Source organism: Nymphalis io, chromosome 13 (genome assembly GCF_905147045.1).
Source record: "Nymphalis io chromosome 13, ilAglIoxx1.1, whole genome shotgun sequence".
Taxonomy (NCBI): Eukaryota; Metazoa; Arthropoda; class Insecta; order Lepidoptera; family Nymphalidae; genus Nymphalis; species Nymphalis io.
This window is the reverse complement of record NC_065900.1, coordinates 6,201,277-6,227,166: the sequence shown is the minus strand read 5'-3', so window position 1 is coordinate 6,227,166 and position 25,890 is coordinate 6,201,277. Positions and strand designations below refer to the sequence as shown.

General features: G+C 31.1%; 1 protein-coding gene across 6 annotated transcripts in view; it reads left to right on the top strand.

Moving 5' to 3' along the window:
* The window catches only part of LOC126772844 (protein held out wings), a 64,021-nt gene that overhangs the window by 20,938 nt on the left and 17,193 nt on the right, over positions 1-25,890 (top strand). For all 6 annotated transcript variants that reach the window (XR_007669696.1, XM_050493447.1, XM_050493448.1 and 3 more), the window contains exon 2: positions 16,275-16,408. Coding sequence is in view for 5 of the 6 variants with exons in the window: in XM_050493447.1 (XP_050349404.1) it covers positions 16,275-16,408 (134 nt within the window). In the remaining variant the exon portion in view is untranslated. The remainder of the gene's footprint in view (positions 1-16,274; positions 16,409-25,890) is intronic.

Below are 25,890 nucleotides of genomic sequence, written 5' to 3'. Positions count from 1 at the left end.
TATTATAACCTGTTACTCGCTGCACGCCTCTATTGCCATATGGATTGTTTGTGCTATATAATACATTTTTGTAACATTTTCTTATTTATTCATAGCCTAGCGCTTTCTGACGCCTTAGCCTAGCCTTATTTTAAAACGTGATCTACTCAAGACTCACGCATATGCAGTTCACGCTTGGATGTCGATGTAATATAATAATAATATTAATATTTTTTAACACATGATCGGCTGTTCCTATACACATATTTACACATATAATTTAATGTATACTTTTAAACTATAGATATGGATTAAAACCCGCAACCTCGGAGAGGAAGACACAGTCTCTGCCACCTACGCCAAGGGGCCAGTCAAATTTATGTAATATATATGTAAATGCATAAATAGTTACCGACTATAATTTAGATAAGTGAGAAAAATTACTACAAAACTAAAATATGTCTTGAAAGATGATTTATACATACAGATTAACAACATTTTGTATTCAATCTGTAATTTTTCTTTAAATAAATGTCCAAGCAATTAAGATTAATATTCTCGAAATCAAAATATAAACGTTAACAAGAATTGTCATTCCTTTGTCACGGTTGACAAAGTCTGGCCTCGTGTTTGCACTGATGCCTTTATCTGCACAGTGATACGACTGACATAATCTATAAGGTATTTGGCTCTGAAAACAATGCGAAGCTTATTATAATAGAGGGTTTGGAGGCAAACGGGGCTGTTAAGACAAAGATCAAACTACTTCACGAGACAGAGGTTTATTTTTAGTTGTAACATTAGCTAGTTGTATTTACGCATTGTAAATATTATTAACTGTCAAATAATTATGTAAAACCAATGTGTTATGAGTAATAAAATATTTAATGGTAGGGCTTTGTACAAGTTCATCTGGGGTGGTAGTGATAATACCACCCACTCATAAATTGTTCTATCTTTTCAATTGTTCGTATGTGTGTAAAAGATGATTGAGCCGTGGTATGTTTCAGTGTCTGGTGATTTGACCATCGGGTGATGCTTTACCCGTATTTCTTGCCAATGTAAAAAAATAAAATAGATTTCAAGGTCAGGTACGAACGAATTGCGTACCAAGTCCTATACATTCCTCGCAGAGAAAGGAAGGGAGATTGAAGGGTATGAAGTACAAACAAATTGCGTTCTGTAAACTCACTTTAATTTATTGTAATGAAGGTATGTGTATTCAGCTGACATAATTTGTCATAGCGTAACACACAATAGGTTATTCGTTGTGTGAAATATAGCCTCTTGCGGCTTCAAACCGTTGCTCGGTATCAACATATCACAGCGTGTAATATTGTTTTCATTGTATAGGAAATCCTATCTCCGTTAAATTTTACGTATAAATATATGTATTCATCTAATGTTAAAGTCAAGATAAATTATGATTAAAGATCTCATAGCAAGGTCAGTAAGTTAATGTTCCCCATAGTGAACTTTAAAATAGTACTTAGCTTAAAAGCCCTTGAGTATACAAGCTCTTATACAAACTAAGAGCACTTGTCTTTATAATTACCAATACTGTTGGTCTACGACCCAACCATTTGGCTTCTTGTACTTCTATGATATCGTTCGTTTTATTCTTATCTGTATCTTAACATGTGTTCTTTAAGAACAAAGCGCTTAAGTATCTTTGTCCTTATAAAGGTATGGGCTGTCTGCGCCTCCTACACTAACAGTGTTTAAAACACCATATTTGTTATTATGGGCGTAACGACTTCAATACGACGAATCGGCAAGCTTTGTTATAAATAGGTATTAATGACTCTTTTTGTTGTCACGTAGGCGATTGATTCAACTTCGATATTAAAATTGTACGTAGGCGGTCACTTAAGTACTCACTATTCCTGAGTAGAACTTGAGGAAGAAATAATGGTTATACGCATCTGTTTCATAATTGCACTAACATTATAGTGTGGGAAGCAGAGTATATGTTCTTGAACATTACCTTGGTATATGACAAGATAAATTTAATATATGTGTAAAAAACATAATTATCGTATTTCATACATAATAAAGCTAAGATTGACGAGTGGCTAGATCACATGAATCTTAATTCAGGTTTCAAGTGTAGACAAAATAATGGAATTTTCGTTAAATATTTTTAGTTCTTTCTTATTAATACAAGAATTTCAGTAACGGAACACTGCGGCTAACAACACAGTAAGGTAACCTGCGTGTGTCGTAAAATCTTGCCATATGTGTCTCATCGTTACTTCTTTACAGCAATTAACATCTATTGAAAAATGCAACAAAACATAAGTTTTTATTTACAATATGTCATTCCATGATTAATTAATACATATATAATTAAATATGTATAAAGAAATTATATTGTCGATCGTGTTGAAATTCGATACACATTTTTGTATATTAAAAGAATTCTTATATAAATAACATCATCAGTTAAGGACATTTTAAACTGAATAGATTTTCTGTGCAATTAATAAAACTTTTATAATATATTCAAAGCAAACTAAATATGACTAATGGTTTAATTTATTACTTAATCAAAATAATATATTCTCATGACCGATGACGAGTGTAACAAAAAAATGTGCCAGTCAGGTCAGCCTTTGACCTTTCTTGTCTTGTGGACAACAGAGTATAATCAATTATTGTATTCCAGGCCTGTGGGAGGTCTCGTTTTTGGCCTATAACTAATGAAAATCACATTATTTAACGTATTTGAATCCTCCATTGTGTATACATTACAAGCTTAGCGTACCATAATAATACAGATATAACCAGAAATTATTATATATATTCCAATAAATTGCCTGTTACTTCTATATATCTATATAAATAAAAATGAGTTTGTACGTTTGTCCTCCATGTGTTACTAAACCATTCATCAGATTGTGATGAAACTTATAAGTTGTTCTGCGTACGCCCGAGAAAGTTTAGTCTTATATATATATTTAGAATAGGAAGGCGGACGAACGTAGGGGCCACCTGATGGTAAGTGGTCACCAACGCCCATAGACAATGGCATTGTAAGAAATGTAAACCATCGCTTACATCACCAATGCGCCACTAACCTTGGGAACTAAGATGTTATGTCCCTTGTGCCTGTAATTACACTGGCTCACTCACCCTTCAAACTGGAACAAAACAATACAAAGTACTACTGTTTTGCGGTAGAATATCTGATGAGTGGGTGGTACCTTCCCATACGAGCTTGCACAAAGCTTTACCACCATTTTTACTTTGTATGTGTTATCTTGAATGTATAAACGTTCTATGTATATCCTTATTCTACCCATGTATAGCCGATCGATAGATAGGTTACATATAAACAATATAATTTCAGTAAAGTTTGCATCAACGAATCAAAGATTTTCCAGGAAACAGCCAAAGGCTATACCATTAAATGCAGCTTTACTAACATTCGTAACAGCTGTTTTATGATTAAGCAGGAGATAAGACAATCATGACTAATTTCATTAAAGTTTGTTTGATTTTTCGGGACTCACACAATAACTATAAAACCAATTGATATGAAATTCTTGATTCATATATAATACATAGGTTTATTAACAATTATGTGTATCGTTATATACATAATTCAATATGTCAGGTTTAGATCTATATTTAGTAGTTTTAAGACATTATACAACTTACAAGATATATATTTGAATAAACGCATGAAAAAAATAGATATGAAGCTATTCTGTAAAAATGAACACGAAACTTACAGCAAAATCGATGGTCGTATGTAATATACGCGACATTGATTAAATTTATTACAACATTTAAAGGATACAAGTATCAAATTAGCATATCACTGCAATTTGTTTTACGACATTTCACCACTGAGACACGAAGTATTTTTTTTACAGAAAATTATTGTAATAAAGGCGCATAGATATTAGATAGCTTACTATCCTGAGTATCGAATACCGAGTTTTATTATATTTGTTTATATCACCCGTGTAAAGTTGGGAGGTGTTACTTGTATGCTGTAAATCTAGAAACAGATATAAAGTTCAAGATATTCGTCATCTTGTCAATGATGATCTTCGTAAATGATGTAATGATTTGAATGAATTTAATCTTCATGTGACCATCGATTTAGTATAAAGAAACGTGTGCTGTGAACACAAAGGACTTTATGTATGACAAATCGCTATTTTTATAAATAGTGATCTATCCAAACTATTATTTAGTTGTAAGGGAAAAACAAAGTTATTATTATGGCCGATGATAATACGCGTGAACCTATGCAGGTATAATTTTAAATTGCATGTCAATTATTAAACAATAATTTTATTTTATCAGTCAATATTTGTTCTCTGAATAAACGCACTCAAACTATCAAACGTTTAAATAAAATTTAAGTTATTCGAAGGAACATGCGTTGAGCTGTTCAGCTTAATTTTAGGTCTTTCTTAATTTAATTCTTAATTATCTATAGCTATTGGGTCTTTATTAATAACTATTTAGTTTTCATGCTATACTTATTAGCACCTAGTTATGTAATGTATTTTTTACCGAGCAGCAAAATATTAGTTCTGTGAATCCTGCATAAAAACTTAACATACTATAATTGCTAACACTAATTAATATAAGAATTACAAGATTAAATCCTCGTCTTATGTAATCGTATCTGCTGATAATGTAAGGGCTTGTTCATTTGTGACCTAAAATATTATTAATATACCTATTGCGATTTTACCGTCATTTTAATTTGTGGTAAGGCTTTGTGCATGCCCCTCTGGGTAGAACTTGTATATAATCTACCGCCAAATAGCATTACTTAGTACTGTTGTGTTCTGTAGTAAGACTGAGTGTATGTACAAGCATAAGGGACATATTAACATCTACACATTTGGTTCCCAAGATTGTTGGTGGCGTATTGGCGATGTTAGGAATGGTGAATATTTCTTACTGCGCCAATATCTCTGGATGGTGACGACTTACCATCACGTGACCCATTTGCTCATTTTCTTACTTATATTATATAAAAAACCATGATATTTTTCTTACTCCTACAGTTGGTTACACAATAGACATTAATTTAATTATGACTAAAACTATTAATCTAACTACTTACTTAAATTAACAATAATAAAAATAATAAGTACCAATTAAGAATCAAACAACCACACCGCAACAATGTTTAAAAAAAAATGTTTCATAAATCTCAAGCGGCGGAAAATATTTCTGCCAAGGATATAGATTATATTAACATAATTTACATTCGTAAGTAAACGCTTAGTAAATGAATTCAGCTAGCATTTAATGAACACGACAAAATGGGTTCCAAGACGTGTCTGTTTGAATTATAATAACGACCGGGATGTTCGCCAGCGTCAAACGTGTAATATACACGGGTGTTAATGCCAATATAAATACACAAATATTTTAAGTGTTACATATATTTCCACTACTTTCAATATAAAATAGTATCGAGTTTATGTAACAGGAAAGTATCTACGCATCCGATTTCAATGCTTCTAGCTGAGATTTTTTTAACAGAAAAATCCAATGGTCTTGCACCTAGGACCGGGCGATCTGCACTCTAATAAGCTAACTAACGATGGTAAAAAGTAACATAAGCTCAATGTAATAGCTTCTGATATTCTAAATACGAAATATTTTTGAGAAGATAATAATGAATATAATATACTTTTTAATCCGAAAATGAGCGGAAACGGAAGTCGGAGTATTAACTCGTTCGTGAATGTCGTTTTAATATTTTTTGGGAACATTTTTTTAATACAAACAATTACATAATAGTCACCAGAAGTATATGTATATATTTCTAATATTAATATTAGTAAAGTTAGGTAGAAAAAATTTTCTTTAGAATATTAATATTTGATTATATTTATGAAAAAATAAAAGTTTGATTTCGACTCTAATCGTAAGTATGTAATACATTATCGGCCTTACTTCTAACTATTATTTAATGGATATTTAGTTAAAACATAGATTGCTATCTTTTTGTCATCATTGATGTGACATTTAAAAAATGAACAACAGCATTGCTTAACTAAACACTCCCCAAACAAATTTTATACGGAAAACATAGTTGTTTTCGATAAAAAAAAAAGTGTGTAAACAGGATTGTCTCGAGCATTTCTAACATTTTGGCGCGTCTTATAATTGATTGATTATATCTAAACCATGAAATCATATCAACACTAAACCAAATCTCGCGTGTGATTACAACATGGAATTGAATTGACCGAGTGCGCACATCTCAAAGCTTTTCTTAGCGGTGATTCATGTTTGAAATATCTTCAACTAAAGGTTTCGGATATCAACGATTTTTAACATATAAAACACAATACATATAAAATTTATTATAAACGAAATTTTACCTTTAATACCTATGTCTTATTAAATATTCTTGATTACATTTGTGCCAGTCAATGTTAATGCAACATTAAATTTCGCTTTTATTTATTATCATCAAGGCGAGATCAACATATAATTTATCTGTTGTTTTGTATTTAAAAATAATTAAAAAACAAAAAGTATGACTCTTAAGACATTTTAAAATAACTGGTTGACTAATTTTTAAACACGATCATTATTATTATCGTGTGGATTTCATTTCTGATATTGATTTATGAATATTTAAATTATTTATCTAGATCGTTTAAAAAGTTACTAAATTGTTAGAGTTTTAGTTTTTAATTGATAGCTTAAAGGAAAGGCTCGATTTTGTCAAATGATGACTAAATCGTTGATGAATGATTATAAAATAATGTTAATTTGAAAGTATTTTGTATAAGAATGTTTCTAACTACAGTTAAAATACCGAAATAAATAGTTCGATAAAATTAATTATGGTACTTATTTTTTAATTTATTTATTTTAAATTAATTTAACATACTTTATGATAATCTATAATAATATATTAGCGCTGGATTCGTTTGTTTGTTTATTAAACTCGCTAAACCTTGGTGCATCCTAGCACCAGTGCAATTTGAATCAATTGTTTTGCCTTACTATTAAATAACACATTTATTAAGAAAGATTATAGACTATAAAATATTAACAACCCATAGGAGCGAAGAAGTACCAGTGAAACCGCTCAGATCAGTTTCTTAGTGTTTTTTTTTATATAAAAAATATATTTTTTAACATTCCATTTGAACGTAAATTAAGTACAAAACTTTTTGCGAACAAACGAACTTTTTGTTCATAAACATCGGAGACGGATGTATTACAGGATAATTATCTAACGATAACTCAATTTATTTAGGATGTAGATTATAAAAAGCGCTTACTTTTTTAAACTTAGCGTAGAGGGCGGCTTATCTTAGTTTACCTACTGTATTTATATCATAATGCTGGTAAAATCATAACTCATAGCACAAACTAAGTCGAGCGTACAATTATCTAAAGAATCGTGATGAATCATTGAGCCGGCAGTAAAAAGCCATATATTGTGACCCATTAAATTAACTGACAGACCAAGTACTTAGAAGCATTGTCACAACATCTGCGTAGGTGGATGCGATGAGATAAACATCTGGACTACCTTTGCATATATTAAGTGAGACAACTCATTATTATGCATTCATCAAAAGCAAAACTGACGTGTCTAAGATAGGCGTTGCTTCTCCTGAGGAGTTGTTATTAATGATTAAGTCGACAGGCATTTGATCGTTTGGATGTGCCAAATGCTCACAAACTGTGTTATTGTTTCAGCTTTACTTACGAAACATTATAAGGTATATGAGGTTTATTAATTAGCCGTTCTTAAGATGTAGTTATAACGAGAATCGTGTTTGATTTAATATTTTTTCGTTATGATGATTTGATTGCATAAGCAAGACATTATAAATTTAAAAACAGATGTTCATCATATAAATATTCTATTATAAAGAAACGAGAATAATGATGTACTAAACTCACAAAGAACATGCATTAAAAATATATTGTCGGTCGTTTGCAACTAGCTAGCGCTGTAACTACACCGGATAAGCCACCGTAAACGCCCTATTTACGCAGTAGTTTTACAAGTAAACCATGAAAAATAAATATTAGCCGATAAATCAGCGAAAATCGTCGGTTTACTTCACTGATTTTATAGCTATAATAAAAGAACCGTCAACGGACAGTGCTCTGAGAATAAATAGTACAGAACGCGACCTGCATACTGAAAACACCACCCGAACGTCGTCACTTCATTATTATTTTGCCTTCAAATTCGACACATTTTGTCACTTCAAACATTTATGCTTTAATATTTTATTCTAACACGCGTGAATTTTAACAAACGGCTCGTAAACCCCTTCATGAATAAAAATATTCGTGACAAAGTAACTACATAGCCTTTTAGCCTAGTAAATCTTTTGAAGCGCACTACGCGTTACAACAGGGTCAAAATAAGCGGCTAACCTGCTGCTTAGTAAAAAAAAACAATGTGAAGAGATGCTGGTATGCAAAAGGTTATTAAATTATAAGTTGTTACATTAATAGGAAGGTAGCCCGTTTGGGAAATTACACGATCGCCTCCAATCCATTTCTTTTTCGAGCTGTTTTTTCTTTTTCTATCAGGTGCAAATTGCTAGTATGATGCTTTAATGATTTTGTTATTTAGCAAAACACCATTTCTCGCGGTCGTCATTTGTACCGAAACAATTTTTAATTTTTATTTGAATATATTGATGGCTTTAATGTAAATACAATAAGCCTAAAAATTAATAATATCTTTTATTTAGAATGGTATTGGGAATACGTGTTTGTTTTATTTAGCAATTTCTAGTATTTAACATATCAATATAATGTTTGAAACATATAATATTATACAGTTTTATTCTATTCTTACTATTAATAGCCAATCCAGTGCTATTCATAAATATTAAATTTGTATCTTTTTTTACACTTTTTAATTACCATTTAACTGCGTGGAATGCATATTCTTAGAACAAATATGCGCATACAATATTATATCATTGTAATTAAATTCCGATATAAAATAATAAGAACTTTAAAAGAATACTTGATTGACAATAACATTTTCTGTTAATAATAAATCAACAGTATGAGTTTAATGTTACAAGTGTTAATAAAAAAATAAACAACGCATGATAGGCTGCCTATTTCGGAGATACGTGACTCATTCTTACGTCACTAGCTGGAATATGAGGTATTAAGAAGAAACATTATATTAATAACATAATTTTCGATATAATTTCGAATGTTTTGAACAAATGTAACAGGTACCTCATAAATGTCCCACTCCTATTTGTGGGAATTTGAAAGGCTGCCTCGCTTGTCATGGTGACGGATTGGAGCTTATTCCGACACGCAATTCTAGTAGTGTATGCATCCGAATTTCATCAGATACATATAGGTTGCTTCACGATGTTAATCACCGCATGGTATAAACTATTTAAGAGAATAACGTTAACACGTGTATTGTTAGCGTTGCTTGTCCGGGTTTGATACCGCGGTCTTAAAATCTCCGGGCCCATATAGGTTCATTTTTAAAAATGAATTTAAATTTATTTATGACGCGATAACAGTTAAATAATTTAAGCGCTGAAGCAAATCCGCTGACATTTCAAACAAGATTCCTTTTGAGGATGTTTTGCAATACTCAACTCAAGATGTTACAATTCACTTAATAAATGTGATACATTCAAAATAAATTATTATTTCGTCAATATTCTAAGAATATAACTTTGACATACTAATACATTTATTTCATTTAAATTACCGACGAGTTACAATTTCTTTCCTATGAGATGTTTACTTTATTGTCACAAAATACTAAAATTGTTACGTAATTGCATTGTTATTCATCGTGTATCAATTTTTGCAAGTAGGAAGAGCGTTTACCCTAAGATACGGGTTTATAAACTGAATTCATGACAACCGACACTATTGTGAACTGTCACAATATTATAACAATAAAATTTAATTTCATACAAAATTATTGTCAAAACTTCGGCTTAATCGGTTGTGGAACTAATTCAAAATTTTGTTACAAGATTTGACCCACAGTTACTAAATATGTTTAGTAAGAAAAGCGTGTTTGCTGTCTTTCAAAGTCATTCGTTGCTGTTTCTCTTATACCTTCCTAGTCATTGTCAGCTGCAACCATTTAAATCTTATGCATAATTCATACGTAACAACACATCAGTTCTTGACATCGGAGGCAGGAAGTCTCCACTTGTATTGACTGAAAGTGACCGTTCTGTTGAAATAACATGTTCAAATACATTTATAATAACATTTGTCTAAAAGGATTGAGCAAAAATTGTCATGACTCGTTCTTTTCTGCTTAAAATTTACATAATTATGTTTTCATAATTATATAAAATCTGTACATTAAACTGTTAATTACATAATTGTTCTTAAACATTTTTTTGTAGTAGAATATTATTCAATTCCATTTAAATATTTTTAATGTTTTATACGCGATATTTAAATTTAAGTATATTCTTCGTTGGTTATGTTAGTACAACGTTATGAATAATTTAAAAATTCATTTAAATATTAGTTTTATATACATATAAGAATATGTGTTAATCAATAGTTTCTAAAATAACTGTTCACGTAGACAAATTTAATTTTCAGCTGTATCTTGAATATAAAGCGTTATTTTGGTTTCTTATCACAAAGTAAATATAAACAAATTAATACTAAATCTGTTTTTCTTAAAAAATAAGGTATTTAAGGTTCACTTTATATATAGCGTGAACAACATTATAATCTAGAATATATTGACGTTCGCGTGATACAAGTCACGCTGGTTGGAAGTCGACACGCAAACTGACCGTAGCGGTTCGTTAACGCGTCGCTGCTCGACGTGAGAAAATTCCCTCTAAATCCTCATTGTTCTAAAGTACATACCCTTGTTTTTACCGTCGGGACCCAAAAACAACTTTTGTATTATTTTAACGTTAATATAACTACGAATTCTAACTACTACTTATAACATACACATCGATTTAGCTTCAATTTACGTTGATCTTTAGAAAAACCTTTTTGAATCATTTATCATTTTCCTGACGTAAATGCATTTCACATTTTCTGGTATGTGAACTAATATATTTTGCTCATTTCTGCTCCAATTGTCGCCGTCTTGTTTAATTAACGCACCATCATAAAATTTCACTGTCTAGACAACACCTCCGCTTGCTACAAAGCTTTCATTACGTCCTGTAAACAGTGCTAATTAATAACAAAACAAGAAATAATGCAATTTAATTTTCCGCACAGATACGTTAAAACTAAAAGTGAATTTGAAACCGAGATTGATAGACTCCTAGATACAATAACGTCGTACTTAATGTTAATATTTGAGCTTGTTGATCGATTATAAATATGTTAATGTATATAATTGTCGTTTATACCTTAGAGCATGTCATGGAAATATAATAAAAACTAGTAAATCTAGTGTTCTATTAATTTGTATTGCGTTTATGAGCATCGACAACTCGATACTTTTATTGTCTTAAGTTTGTGTTTATTTTAGTATAAGGGTTTACCTGTATAATAAGATATTCTTTATTCGCATTTAAACTTTAACTGATGATTCTAATCACAACCGTTATGGATAGTAAAGGCGACGGGTAATATGTAAAAAAAAGTAATTTTTTCTTTAAATAAAGGGTCTACTATTAACTATTTACTTTAAAATAATAATAATACAAATCTGCCAGTTTTAATTCTATTCAATTCAAATTCCCAACATACGTTCCAATCATTATCTATATCACTATCTATATCACTGGTGGTAGGGCTTTGTGCAAGCTCGACTGGGTAGGTACCACCCACTCATCAGATATTCTACCGCAAAACAGCAATACTTGATATTGTTGTGTTCCGGTTTGAAGGGTGAGTGAGCCAGTGTAATTACAGGCACAAGGGACATAAAATCTTAGTTCCCAAGGTTGGTGGCGCATTGGCTATAAGCGATGGTTGACATTTCTTACAATGCCAATGTCTAAGGGCGTTTGGTGACCACTTACCATCAGGTGGCCCATATGCTCGTCCACCTTCCTATTCTATAAAAAAAAAAAAAATATAACAACTGTAATACACCAAAAGATTCAAAATAATGTCACCATTTGCTCTACAAGGTTAGAATTACTAACGCAGAGTGAACGCCGCTGTGGTTATTGTAATTCAAGTAATCAGAAAATTAAACTATGCTGATTGTGGTTTTAAACTCGTTTGTGGATAAAGAAACAATATAATTCCCAACCACATCTGTTTTGTAGCAATCGTTTTGAGCGCTTTGAAAATGCGATTTTGCGATTTGCGAATTTTGCGATTTGTTTTTATTTCATCGTGAATTCTATTTTGTATTTATAAATAACAACACAATATTATGCTCGTGGTCAAATTGTAATGACTTTTACTGTTAATTCTACCGCTAGATTATAAATCAGATACCGATGAACTTAATTGATTTCCTCAGGGTCTCATGAACATCGTTGATTCTGCAAACATAGACACAAGGCAGACTTAATAAATAATAAATATTACATATTGTAAGCGAAAATGACGTAAGACGACAATTGTTATCTAGTTCACTTGTATGAATACATTAATCATAGTATGTACACGAGAAATGACGGACAGACAGGCTCAAGATCACCTGCGTCAATAAAGCCTCTATTATACACTTTGTTTTTGTTTTGAAGTTCCAATTGTTACAGAAATGCGGTCGTATTGTTTAGTCTCGTACAAGTGTTTCGACACCAGTCAACGTCGCGTCCGCTATGACAAGTTTTCACGGTTTTTTTTTAAAAGACACGCTCTTTACGACCTCGTGAATTTAGACTGGCTTGTAATTTTAAGGATTGCTTAATCCAAAATATAACAAATTAAATTTGAGAAAAGATGTAGTGTAAAATAGGTTTGTTAAATTTTCGCTTTTTAATGGATATTTCATTTTGAATTATTGGATATTAAAAGAGGCTAAAAATATTTACTCGATATGTTAACCTACTTAATCTAAACGAATAAATGCATAATTGGTTTCCGAATAAAATATGGGTTATATATATTTTTTCAAGTTATTTGTCTTTCGTAAGCGTTATTTATTTATTTATTCTAATTTATTCATTGAACACATTCTTTAAAAATAATATAATATCCTTAGAATTTATTCGAATAATATATGAATAGTATGTTTTAAGAAACGAAAATAGAAACGAGCGTAGTCTAATTTTCCCAAATTGTTATTCATACTATTATTTAAAATATCAGATGTTGCAATTAAATAACTATTATAATCCACCGTTGATCACGGAGTCCTGCAGTGGTTTAATGGCTTGTTTATTCACTTACCAACCTTATATGGCGTGAAAGCTCCGCTACATTGTCGCCAGTCCACACTGGCCTTAATATGGACGTACGGACGCGTCGTATGGCCTTTGATCGTCTATGATATTAAAAAAAACTCGATTAACATCTAAACCCGTTATATACATGTTGTGTACATATGTTGCGTTCATATTGAAATATATTTGAATAAATAAAATCATGTCTATTCTTTTCTTTATAAAACAATTTTAGTTCATTTTTGACAAGCCTATACCGAATGTATTGCCAGATTAGTTATTTAAAAGAGGTGTACAATTTTTTTTATATACATGGGAGATACATATTAAGTTTAATTTAGAAAAAAAATGTTAAATTAACTTAGAATAGAATATTGAGCCTACAAAGCTTAAATCTGGAATTAGATATCTTATTAGAATAAATCCGCCTTTGTACACTTAATTGTATAGTTAAGTTTTCTGTTAAACTTAACTTTAGCGATTCTATGAACATTTGTTTACAATAAATAGATTTAGAATGACAAAAACAAAATCACGTTGACAGTCGTTATATAAATGTACTATGTTCAATGATCAACAAATCGGTCTCTGACATAAATGTAATTTGGATTTCGTATAGTAGTTAGTATATATATATATATGTTCTTCCTCAGTGATCAAGCTTGCTTCATACTAAGTCATCAAATTCTGTTTATTGGCTTAGCCGTGTAAGAATAGACAGCCAGTGTTTCTGTCGCATTTATAATATTGTTATATATTAACAGTTCTGTGGCACACTTTCTATGTCTTTTATAAGTGTACTCAATAGAAGAATATATATATATTCTATCTATTTATATCTATACAAGAACTAACTATACGTTAAAGGCTACACTCGTGAATAAACATAAGAACCTGGCATACTTTTTATGCAAGTGATGTTGTTAAAACATATGGTCGTACAATTGTACTCCGGATATTTCAATGATTCATCACCTGTATCTGGATAAAGACTATGTAATTATACTATGCTATTCATATACGAAAATGGGATATCGAAACGATTAAATGTTATTTTCACAATGATCAATTATATTTACAATTGGCTTCCAATATTGTTAGAACTGTGGGGAAGGATATTTCAGTTACAGCCTATGTATGTCCCACTGCTGGGCTAAGACCTTGCTTTAAGAAGAAGGTTTAGAGCTTATCCCATCACGCTGATCTAATGCATGTTAGTGGAATACACATGTGATAGAATTTAAAATGAAATTAGACACATGCAAGTTTCCTCACGATGTTTAGCTTCAACACAAAACACGAGCTGAATTATAAACATAAATATAATAGGTTAGTGTTATCAAAATATATAGAGAGATTTAAAGTACCAGTTAGCCCGCGTGTTGCAAGGGAAGGTGGTGTCAGGCAATTGGTATTAAAAATTGGCCCATGTTCTTCCTTGGTGTTCAAGCTTGCTTCATACTAAAAGTCATCAAATTCTGTTTATTGGCTTAGCCGTGAAAGAATAGACAGCCAGAGTTTCTGTTGAATTTATAATATTGTTATATATTGACAGTTATGTGTGTGTGTTTCTGTTGAATTTATAATATTGTTACTGGTGGTAGGGCTTTGTGCAAGCTCGTCTGGGTAGGTACCACCCACTCATCAGATATTCTACCGCAAAACAGCAATACTTGATATTGTTGTGTTCCGGTTTGAAGGGTGAGTGAGCCAGTGTAATTACAGGCACAAGGGACATAAAATCTTAGTTCCCAAGGTTGGTGGCGCATTGGATATGTAAGCGATGGTTGACATTTCTTACAATGCTAATGTCTAAGAGCGTTGGTGACCACTTACCATCAGGTGGCCCATATGCTCGTCCGCCTTCCTATTCTATAAAAAAAAAAAACATACTTTCTATGTCTCTTATAAGTTATATTATGTTCTATATATAATATATATTTAATACAAAGAAACAAAAATACAACTAGTTCAAGAAGCTGTGTTGATTTTATATAAGATTGTTTAGTTGTAATAACAAATGATATAAAATATATAAATAAGATCCTCTTAATGTTTACTTATGTTAGTTTTTATTTACATTAAGCATGAACTTATGACATCAAAGCGACGAAGGTGGCGGCTTCGCTTTGTCATTATCGAGGCAGTATTAGATCTATCAACAATGTTACATCAATTGAATGATGTCATAGCCAGTCATTATATGACCATGAGTATTATATAAAATTTAATATCCTTTTAAATAAATAACAATAATTGATTGCTACAATTGTACCTTCTCACTATTTGGAACATGGTCCTTCTTGCAGATTTAACTTGGTGGTAAGGCTTTATGCATGTCCGTCTGTGTAGGTTCCACCCATCATATATTTTACAGCCAAAGAGAAATACTTAATAAAGTTGCATTCCGGTTTGAAAAGGAAGGAGCCAGTGTAGCTACAGGCACAAGGGAGATAACATCTTAGTTCCAAAGGTTGGTGGCGCATTGACCATGTAGGGATGGTTAATATTTCTTACAGCCCCAATGTTTATGAGCAGTAGTGACTACTTACCATCAGATTCCCATTTACAGGTTTGCCATCCTGTTTGTAATAAAAAAGACTCCGGGCTGCTACTGAGATTATTTCCACGGAAGAACATTCACTTTTTTAGTGTAACGCTTCTATATTGAATAAAGATTTTTGAATTTGGCTTTGACTGACCTAACGATTGACTTTGAACCCAAGACCAGGGTGCTTCGATCCTACATGCTAGCTTAGGTCAACGAGACAGCACAACTTATTATTGATGGCACGGAATTTTGGTTGTTTTCCAAATCTGTAATCATGTTCTCGTATTTGTAAATTTACGATGGCACATTAACTTTTATCTTTCCCGGTAAACGTTTGGGCTGGCATCTTATGTTAGCTTCGTTAATATGACATCTTTAATCTTTAAAATTTATAGCGGCTGGTGTTTTATATTGATGACATATTTTTTCTTTCTTTACAGAAATAGCAAAAGTACGAGCAAGCTTATTCCAAATAAATGGAGTCAAGAAGGAACCACTTATTCTACCAGAGCCAGAGGGCATGGTCACCACGCTGACAGAAAAAGTATATGTACCAGTAAAAGAACACCCAGATGTGAGTACTTTGTTTAATTATTTTAACAGTTTGTTAATTTAAGTCATAAAATAAATACGAACTCATTTTCTTGGTAGCAAGGATTTGTGCAAGCCTGTGTCGGTAGGTACCACCGACTCATTTACCATGTAGGGATGGTTAATATTTCACATTACAGCGCCAAAGTCGATAGTTACCATTTACAAACAGGCAGCTCATGTGCCCGGGCATCCCTTCTTATTTTTATAAAAAAATATATTTATTAAAAATTAAATGTCATAAGGCAATAATAATTCTTAATCTTATGAAAGAAACAAACATTACCGTAATTTGTACAGTTAAAGTGAATAAGAAAATTAATCATTTAACATGAATAGAACAACGCAGAAGGTTATTACTATATAATATAATACGTAATGGAGTTAAATGAATAAAACGCAGCCAAGCCTAGACACAATAATAAAACAGTTTCAACATAAGTGATGCATGCAATAGATTTCATTAACGACAAAAACGATTCAAACTCCCGTCAACTCTAGCATGTCACACCCAGTTCATTTACAGCTATCTGACAATTGTCAGATACATGGTCCGCTGTTATTTTATAAGGGTTTGGTTAATTACGACATAGATTGAAATAAGTATTATAGGCTGTAAGTTTTATTGCATCGGGGGACAAAATGAACGAGTGTTATACATATAAATAGAAAGACAAGGTTGGCAGCTTGCTACATTTGGTGACTTATGTCATGGCGATCTCGTGTTTCGACGGGCTCACGCGCTCGGGGCCCGCAACCTGAATGAAACCGTCCATTCATTGGAACAAACGACTACAGACTCATTTGCAAATGATTCGTCTTATATAATTCATATATAGACCGTAAAGTTCAATGAACTGAATGATTCATGTATATATTCAATTGTATAAAAAAAGTTAGCTGATATTGAGTTTTTCTAGGTATAAGTAAGGTCTTTGATGGGAAATTTCTATTGCTTGGATTCATTGTATGAACCTAATCATTCAAGTTATATTCGCATTACCATACAATACCGCTAACTGTTTTTTAAATATATTTTCTTCGTCTAAACGCCGCAAAACCTGTTATTCTTATTTATCGACATTAATATTGATAAAAAGCAATTACAAATGATTATATAGATAACCAGATTGTAAAGCTAAGGTTATTATTCGAGCATTTGGTCAAGATAGATAGGTATATATATATATATATATATATCAACGATCTTGTTAGCGATCGATTGTTGGCGCCATCCGACTCCTAGTCTGTTAGTCCTAATAAGGCCATGTACGTTTGAAGCTTTGTGATTTAATATTTTTAAAAGATAACAAACGTTTGCAGTCATATAATTAATAGTTGAACAGGAAGATTTATTTAATAAATTCTTCATTAAATTAGTCACGGCATGTGAAAAATAAATGCATATTAATCATTTCGTAGGTAAATAACAATTGAAGTCGGTCTACGAAATTTCATTTGAAAATCAAATATTACCCTATATACCAATTATTGTGACTATCAATAGGTGAAATAATTGTTTTGATGACGTTCATAAATCTTAAGATAAATCGTTTGCTGTAAAATATCGATACGCGATTTATATGCTAAGACATTTAAAGATATGCTTTTGTTATTAATGGGAAACCTAACGATGTTTTCATCATTTTATCTTACATAAAACAAGAATCTAAAGGTTTAATAATAGTACGTCATCTATTATGATTGTTTATTCTGACCCTAGTTGACTAGTTCGAACATGATCTCAATCGAAGTCAAACCGTACAGACACTATTTAGATTTTCATATGCGTTTACCGCGAAGCAGCAATACTCAGTGACGTTGTATTCAGGTTTGAAGGGTGAGTGAACCATTGTAACTACAGGCACAAGAGACATAACAGCTTAGTTCCCAAGGTTGGTGGCGCATTGGCGATTTAAGGGATGGTTAATATTTCTTACAATGCCAATGTCTTTGAGCGGTGAGGACCACTTACCATCAGATACAAAACAAAACTTATTATTTACGATGTTAGGTCGGGCAGCTAGTATATTCTCCTCACTTGTCTTCAATAGTTTGTTATAAATAGGTTCAACTTAAAAGCCTTTTTTTGCTGTGACTAATGCACTAAAATTTGTTTCTGTTCATTAGCATAATGTTAGCGTTTTGTTTACGTTTTGCCGACTTTATAAATTATTGCTTTAATATAAAAAAATATTAAGTAAAATTGTCTAACACCACAGACTTTGTCCTTCTAACGGTTGATTTAATCATCACTTTTAGTTCTGTACAATTGTAATCTCATGATGAACTCGTTTATAGCGTTCGTTCACATGTAGGCCACCCTAAATTTGTCTTAATGACTTGTTTGTGCTCGTGGCATCACCCGCGTTGATGTTCTATACGCTCTTCCGCCCAATACATCTTATTTATGGCGGCATAGTGTTGAAATAGTACCAAAAACAAATTTGGCGCAACCGTTAGCTTTGCATCTAGGTTCGAAATATTTTATCACACTCCTACTTAATTCTCCTTTGATTAGAAAGCGTGGACAGCTTATGATATTAATTTATAATTACCATTTAACAAAACGGTGCTCGTAAATAAATTAATCAATTTGTAATAATTGCAGGTCATATTTTATTACTCTACGGAAATTATTTTCTAATATACAAATTAGAAATAAAGATTTATTATGCTTAGTTTTATTTCTCTGATTCATATTTAAATTGTTTCTATTTAAACAACCACCGAGACTGTTCCACTTTCAAATAAAACATGCGCGTGCGTCGTTCATTCACTATTAAAGAATAAATAACGCATAAGTTCAATACAGAAGCAATCCATCATCATGATGGTGAAATGGCGCTATTTGGACAGACTGCGATGTATACAAGTTCCTTAATAGAAATAAGCAACTACGCCAGTTGTGGAACAGAATTCCGTATCGTTGTGAATTACATTATACTAGGTATAAATTTTATGCGCATAGGAAGCGGGCTCAATCATATCAAGTTGATTAGACATTGCAGCTACTGAACTCGTCTTACGGGTTTCTCTTGTTAGTGCTTACTTCGATGCTATGATAATTGTGATGTATTCACATTTCTTAGTTCTCTCAAATAACTGCTTTTATTTTAGTTTACGAGCAGTTTATTTATTTTTGTATAATATGTATGTGCAATATTTTTTTGGAAACACACTTTTTTGTTTTTTTTTTATCTTTTTTTTTAATTCTACTTCTGCAGTGAAAGAATCAACTTCTTTATGTCAGGTGACGTGACTTAAATAAAATAATATGATGTATGGTGTAAATACAGTTGATCATCATTTGATATTTAGATACAAATATTATTATGAAATCGTGAGCGAAAGTTAACAAACGCTAGATATAATAAAATGTACCCAACTGTATGACATCGGCATCGATCAATGTACCGTTTCGTGTCCTTATAGGGCGGCATTATTAAATCCCACCATACTGGTAAGGTCCGTTATGAACTTTTTGTTCGATATCTCAAGTTTCTCATCGATGTATCTCAAAGCTAGTTACAAATACTGATATGTTTTTCCTATAAAATAATTTGTTATATGGACATTTCAATGACTTATTTATAAAATTAACAGGGTAATAAAAAAAATCATCTTTTTTAAATGTTCTCTATATATTTATGTGTTTTTCCTTTATTAGCTAAAATGTAAAATAAATAAATATAACATATTTTTGTTCACGAATAAAATAAAATAAAAATATACATTTTAAGCACTTTTGAGTCGTCATTTTTCTGAATTATATGTGTAAACGTAAACCTACCACTGAAAAAAATCAATAAATAAATAATCAAGTAATCAAGTTTAAAATATTTTTTTTTTGTTTAAAATCTTTAATAAATAAATTATAAAACAAGAAAACGATATCAAGAGACAAAAAGACCCTTTTTTTCATACCGAAAATAAGAAGCGAAGACGTAAATGACATTAATTAAAACCTGTTTGGGAAACCAGATAATTATACGTATTAAATAAGGATATTGAGACAATGTGTAACGGGACCTTTCATCTTGATAACGTAACAACGAAATACGATTGATGCAATGCGACTTGTTAACTGTAGGTTCAATCCCTGATTGTGGTAAATATATATAATTTATATATCATTTATTATATATTATTGCTTAAATTTGGGTTCTAAGTATTTTTTCCAAACTTCTCATATAGGTTACGGGCAGTTGTTGAAACTTTTTCATAATATTTGGATAAATCATCCTCTTAGCAAAAGTAAATATTTTGATAGTTAAATATGTATAAAAAAATGTACTAGGTCAGTTGTTTCGTATTTAGTAAAAAAAAATTCAATAAATCATAACAACTTTTGTTGTTTATAATCCAAGCAAATGTTCACTATTTTATGAAAGAAATATATTATTTGCCGAATGGCGCGCTAGAACAGTTTGAGTACGTTTATACTTAAACTGAATATTTTTGGAATGTTTACAAAATAATAGGATTTAAAATAAATTCAAGTTTATTATATAAATGATAATTAATAACGTTAATAAATAATTAATGATGTCTTTAATATTTGACTTTCAATATTTAACGGTAGACCTTTGAAGACGGTTTAGGATTTTCGTTGCTATTTGAGTCCTTATGTTTTAAATGAATTGTGGACTACATATCGGCGGTTTTTGAGGTATTTTAAAAACGGAACTGTCCTTCTCAAAACAGGACGTATGGTCACTATGTATATTGTATACTACAGTGTGTGCTTTATCATTCACAAGAGTACGTCAGTAAAAGCCGAATCGTTTCGAAGATAAAACAGCTTAGGCCGGGAAGGAAATCTAGAAACAAGCAATAATAATTCACGGCTAACATATGAATGTAAATAAACATTTCAAATAGCCTAGCCAGTTCCTCTTTGCGATCCGGTGAGCTGTAAAAGTAGACTGCTTATTAATCTGTTTTTTGCACCGTGAATACATTTCTGTTAACTATATTTTCTGTTTCTGAGCGTCCTATTATATGTCCCCGGAACTTATAGATATGTCTATGAATAAATAATTTTATTATTATTTGTTTTGTATCAATAAAAACGAAATTATTTTTTTATTATATTTAATATAACTTTAGACATTTTACTATTTTTTTTTAACATAGAAGAAGTTATATAAAAAGTGATTTCAATTTAACATGATCGGGTTTTCCAAGCTCTTCACATTTAGTTGGTTTGGAGTGTATGTATGCATTTATTCAAGAACAATAATCATCTGGATGAAATTTACACCGAAATGGATAGTTATTTATAGACAACATTTCTCAAATATCCCAGTAAATTTCAATCAACTAAAAACTAAAACGAAAAATATGAGATATAAAAGTTGATATTTCAAAAATCGGACTCGAAGGTAAAGGATATAAGAAAAAATCCGTGGGTTGTTTTTTGTTGATCATGTTTGCCTTTCATTTAAAAATATTTAATGAACTTTCTTCTACTTATCTCGGTGTATTAATCCATTAAATAGTGCAATAAACCCACATGCGTGGGAGACGCTAATTTCCGTTTCATTTATCATAAGTTTCATGATCTGCTAGACGAAATGGCAAATGGTGAATATGACTCACGTACTATTTTCATAAAATTTGACCAGATTCCCAGATCTAAATGCGCGTTTTATTACATCTTTTGCTTACGTAAACATTTTAAATTGTTTAAATTTCATAAAATACAGCGTGTTTCTTATTTTTGTCGCGTGTCGCTCTTTTCAACACGCGCTCAGCTGTGACTTCTTAATCTGTAGAGCTATTCCGAAAAAATAACTCGAAACTTGCAGCAGAACACAATCGTAAAACTATAATAATTATAATATTATAAAGCATAAAAAAACGTGTTGCTGTAAAGGGGTGATAGAATTTTTATAGAATAGAAGCTGGTTCTGGTACTAATATATTTAAAAACTTGAAACTGGGAATTAGAAATTAAATATGACTTAACTAAATTTAGTTCGGCCGTAATTTGGACCATGACAATTATAACGCTTTTTATAAGCTAATATAAACTTTATTCTTATGGCAACATACAGAGACAGATTAAAAAAGTTTAAACGACATTAACTCTTGGATGTTTATAATTGTAAAAGAAATCAAGGAAGCTTTAGCGGAAAGACTTATAAATAACTAACTAGCCGGGAAACGTCGCTGTGGATAGCTGTATTTTGAAGTATGTTTTCCTTTACAGAGTATAAGCTTACTGCTTCTACATATAACGCCACAAGTCGTGATTTTTTTATAATCTAAGTATTTTAGGCTCTTAGTTTGTAGGCCCTTTTACTCTCAAGGCGTTCATTAAAATGTAGGTAGGGTTTTTTTATTTAAAATCAAAAAATCAGTTATATTTTTATAACCAGACATCGGTTTTTAATGCTAAACATAACTTTTATAATATTATCAACTCTCGCTCTGGAGGTGCTATCTACTATTAAATTAAAACTAAAAGTCTTTTAACTCACGCCGGACAAACCGAACAGGTAAATAATTACCCGGACAGAATCAAACATGTCCGCTTTACAACCTTTTGTACCAAGTTTCATTCAAATCTGTATCAGCGATGATTTAGAAACATTAACAAACATCAAAACACGAACATTTTCGTATTGAAATAACATTAGTGGAATATTGTATTTGTATTATAAATAATAGTGCAAAACGCACAAATTCTTTGAGAGTATTGGTAATAAAAAAATAAAAGTAGATCACGTCACGTCACGTCGTAACACGTCTTAAGCAAGTAAGTTCCTATACAAATAGTATAGGATTTAATAAATAATTGTCCGCTCAGTCGATAGCATTTAGCGGTTGCATTTCTTATTTGAGATAAGCACATACTTTTTTTATCACCTGCACATTTGTCCTGATAACAAATACACACAGAACCTTGCGATTAGATTGCACTTGACAGGTCATGAACCATAACATAGAAATGTAGTACGATTATAAACAAACTAGATAAAATTATAATCCGTTTAAATATTAAAGTTCAATTTTTCATATGATATTCATTCTCTTTAAACTATTTCACTTTTCATTGGCTAATCCTTAGCTAAAAATTCGTCTGTCCCGTTAAAAATAAATTATCTCATAAATTATGTTTTTAATATACGATTCAGGTTGATTTTTTTTCTTTTTGGGATTAATCGGCTTCATATATTTTACCAGAAAACATAAAATACACGTTAGTTAAAAAATGTTCAGACTATGTTTTTTTCCAAATTATATATTTAAGCCACTCTATTTTAAATAAGATTTTAAAGTTAAAAATCAAAAATGAACGTGAATGGAGTCTTCCCTCTCGTAAATAATGTCAAAGCAAGTCTATATTTTGTCAACAAAATATGTTCACATATTTGCATTCAGTAAAATACCAGGTAACTATAATTTTGTTCAATATTTATATTATAATTTAGGTTATTACACTATGTATTCCGACGTACATTAAGCTGTCGTTCTTTATTATAGTTATTACGACTAATAAGAGTTTTTGTCAGGATTGCAAATTCATTATACATTATAAGTTATAAGCAATAATCGGTTTGTAAAAGATATTCTTTATTATAATATTCTAATTATAGTGTTTTTTTTTAATCATTGAAAATAAAAACGTCAAGTCACTTTAATAGGCAACTGACATATAATTGACATGATATGAGATAAATTTTGTATATTGTTTAATAAATGAATTTATTAATATTTATTTAATAAATTAATTTCTTAAAAGTATTTTTTTGTATTGTTAGAAGTAATGTATATTAATATCCCACTACTAGGCCTTTTGAGTAAGTTCAGTTGCTTTGTGGTTCGAAATTAAAATTCGAATCTTACCACATCCACAATATGAAGTATCCGCTAGACATTTTATTTTCGTTATGGCGTCATACAGGCTGAGTTAAACGATTCTCATTACAGCACAGATTCAAAAACCACAAGAGGAATACTGTTTTTTTTTTCAACTTGTCTGTTTATAATTCATGATTTATTTTTAATATTGCAATTAGCTTACAGTCAAAACATACATGTTCCTAGTTGAAATATCTAGGAAATGGATAAATACATCATATTATCTAGATTCTGTACCGTTCTTGCACGGGTCAACGGTGAGAGGTCAACCGTATGCCGTGTGCACCCGACCGATGCGTCTTAGCCGTGTATCGTTTTACGCTTTTATGTCGCTCTTATTTTATTCATTTATATTTAAAATGGTAATTTATAATCTGTAAATAGAATAAAATTTAAAAATGATAAATTATTATCAAAACAGAATGAATAAAATATAGTTGATTGTTATGCTTGATCGTCAAATCCTCTTGAACGAAAAAAGGTTGCATTTTAATATGTAAATGAAGTAAAGTTTTTTTTTTACTTTAACACAACATAATAATGACAAACATTAATAATGCCGTTGAAACAATAGAAGAAATTTGGTTACCGATGGTAGTGGTGTCCATCTGCTCAACAGTTAAATAATATCAACCCGCACATTCCACCACGCTGGTGGAATAAGTTCCAAACCTTCTCCTCAAAAAGGGAGAGGAAGCCTTTAGCCCAGCAGTGGAACATTCACAAGCTGTTACGGTTATACAATTAATTATATTTAGTTTTCGTCTGCGGCTTCGCTCGCGTGTTAGTAGATGTTAGGTATTGCAATCTTCTTCATACGACATTTCATCAAAATGGGATACATATACAAAATTACTTTCGCATGTAGTGCTTATACCCGGAACACAAGTAATATATTTATTATTAATATTATAAGTAATATATTTTGTAAACAGATGAACAATTATAACACCTGATTGCCACAAATCAATTGTTTATGTCTTAAATTAAGATCGTGAAAAGATACATTGTTAAATATCTTATACAGACATAGTTAACTGATACTGTACGTGGGTTAAACCAAATCAATCTCCGTTTAACGACTTTAACACTTACATGACATACGTAATAAACACATTAGCTCATGCCATCTGGTAATAATCTTTAGATAAGTCCATATGTCGTAAGAGGGCAATAAAAACGCAGTTTCAAGAAATTAAAATTCTATTTATTTCAATACTTACCGCGTTATAACCTCCATAAATAAATGGAATGATTAAATATATAAATTTGTATTTTTTAATCTTTATTTGCCGCCAATTACCAATACGCAGATGGTTTTATCGTAAAGCTTAAGTCGGGTTAATATTTTATCTGTTTGCGTTACGACTAAAATGAAAAGAAGATATGTCTTCATTACATAAAAATTAAATTACATGTTAAAGACCTGTGGACCGATTTAGACCACGTTGGCGAATCTAAAGAGAGATTGGCAACTACGCAGGAAGTATTACAATGCACAAATGAATTCCCTTACTCTTATAATTCGACTCCGACGGCAAAGACGACACGACCGAAAAGAGTTCAAGCGCAGGACTAGCGGCATTTCTCGCT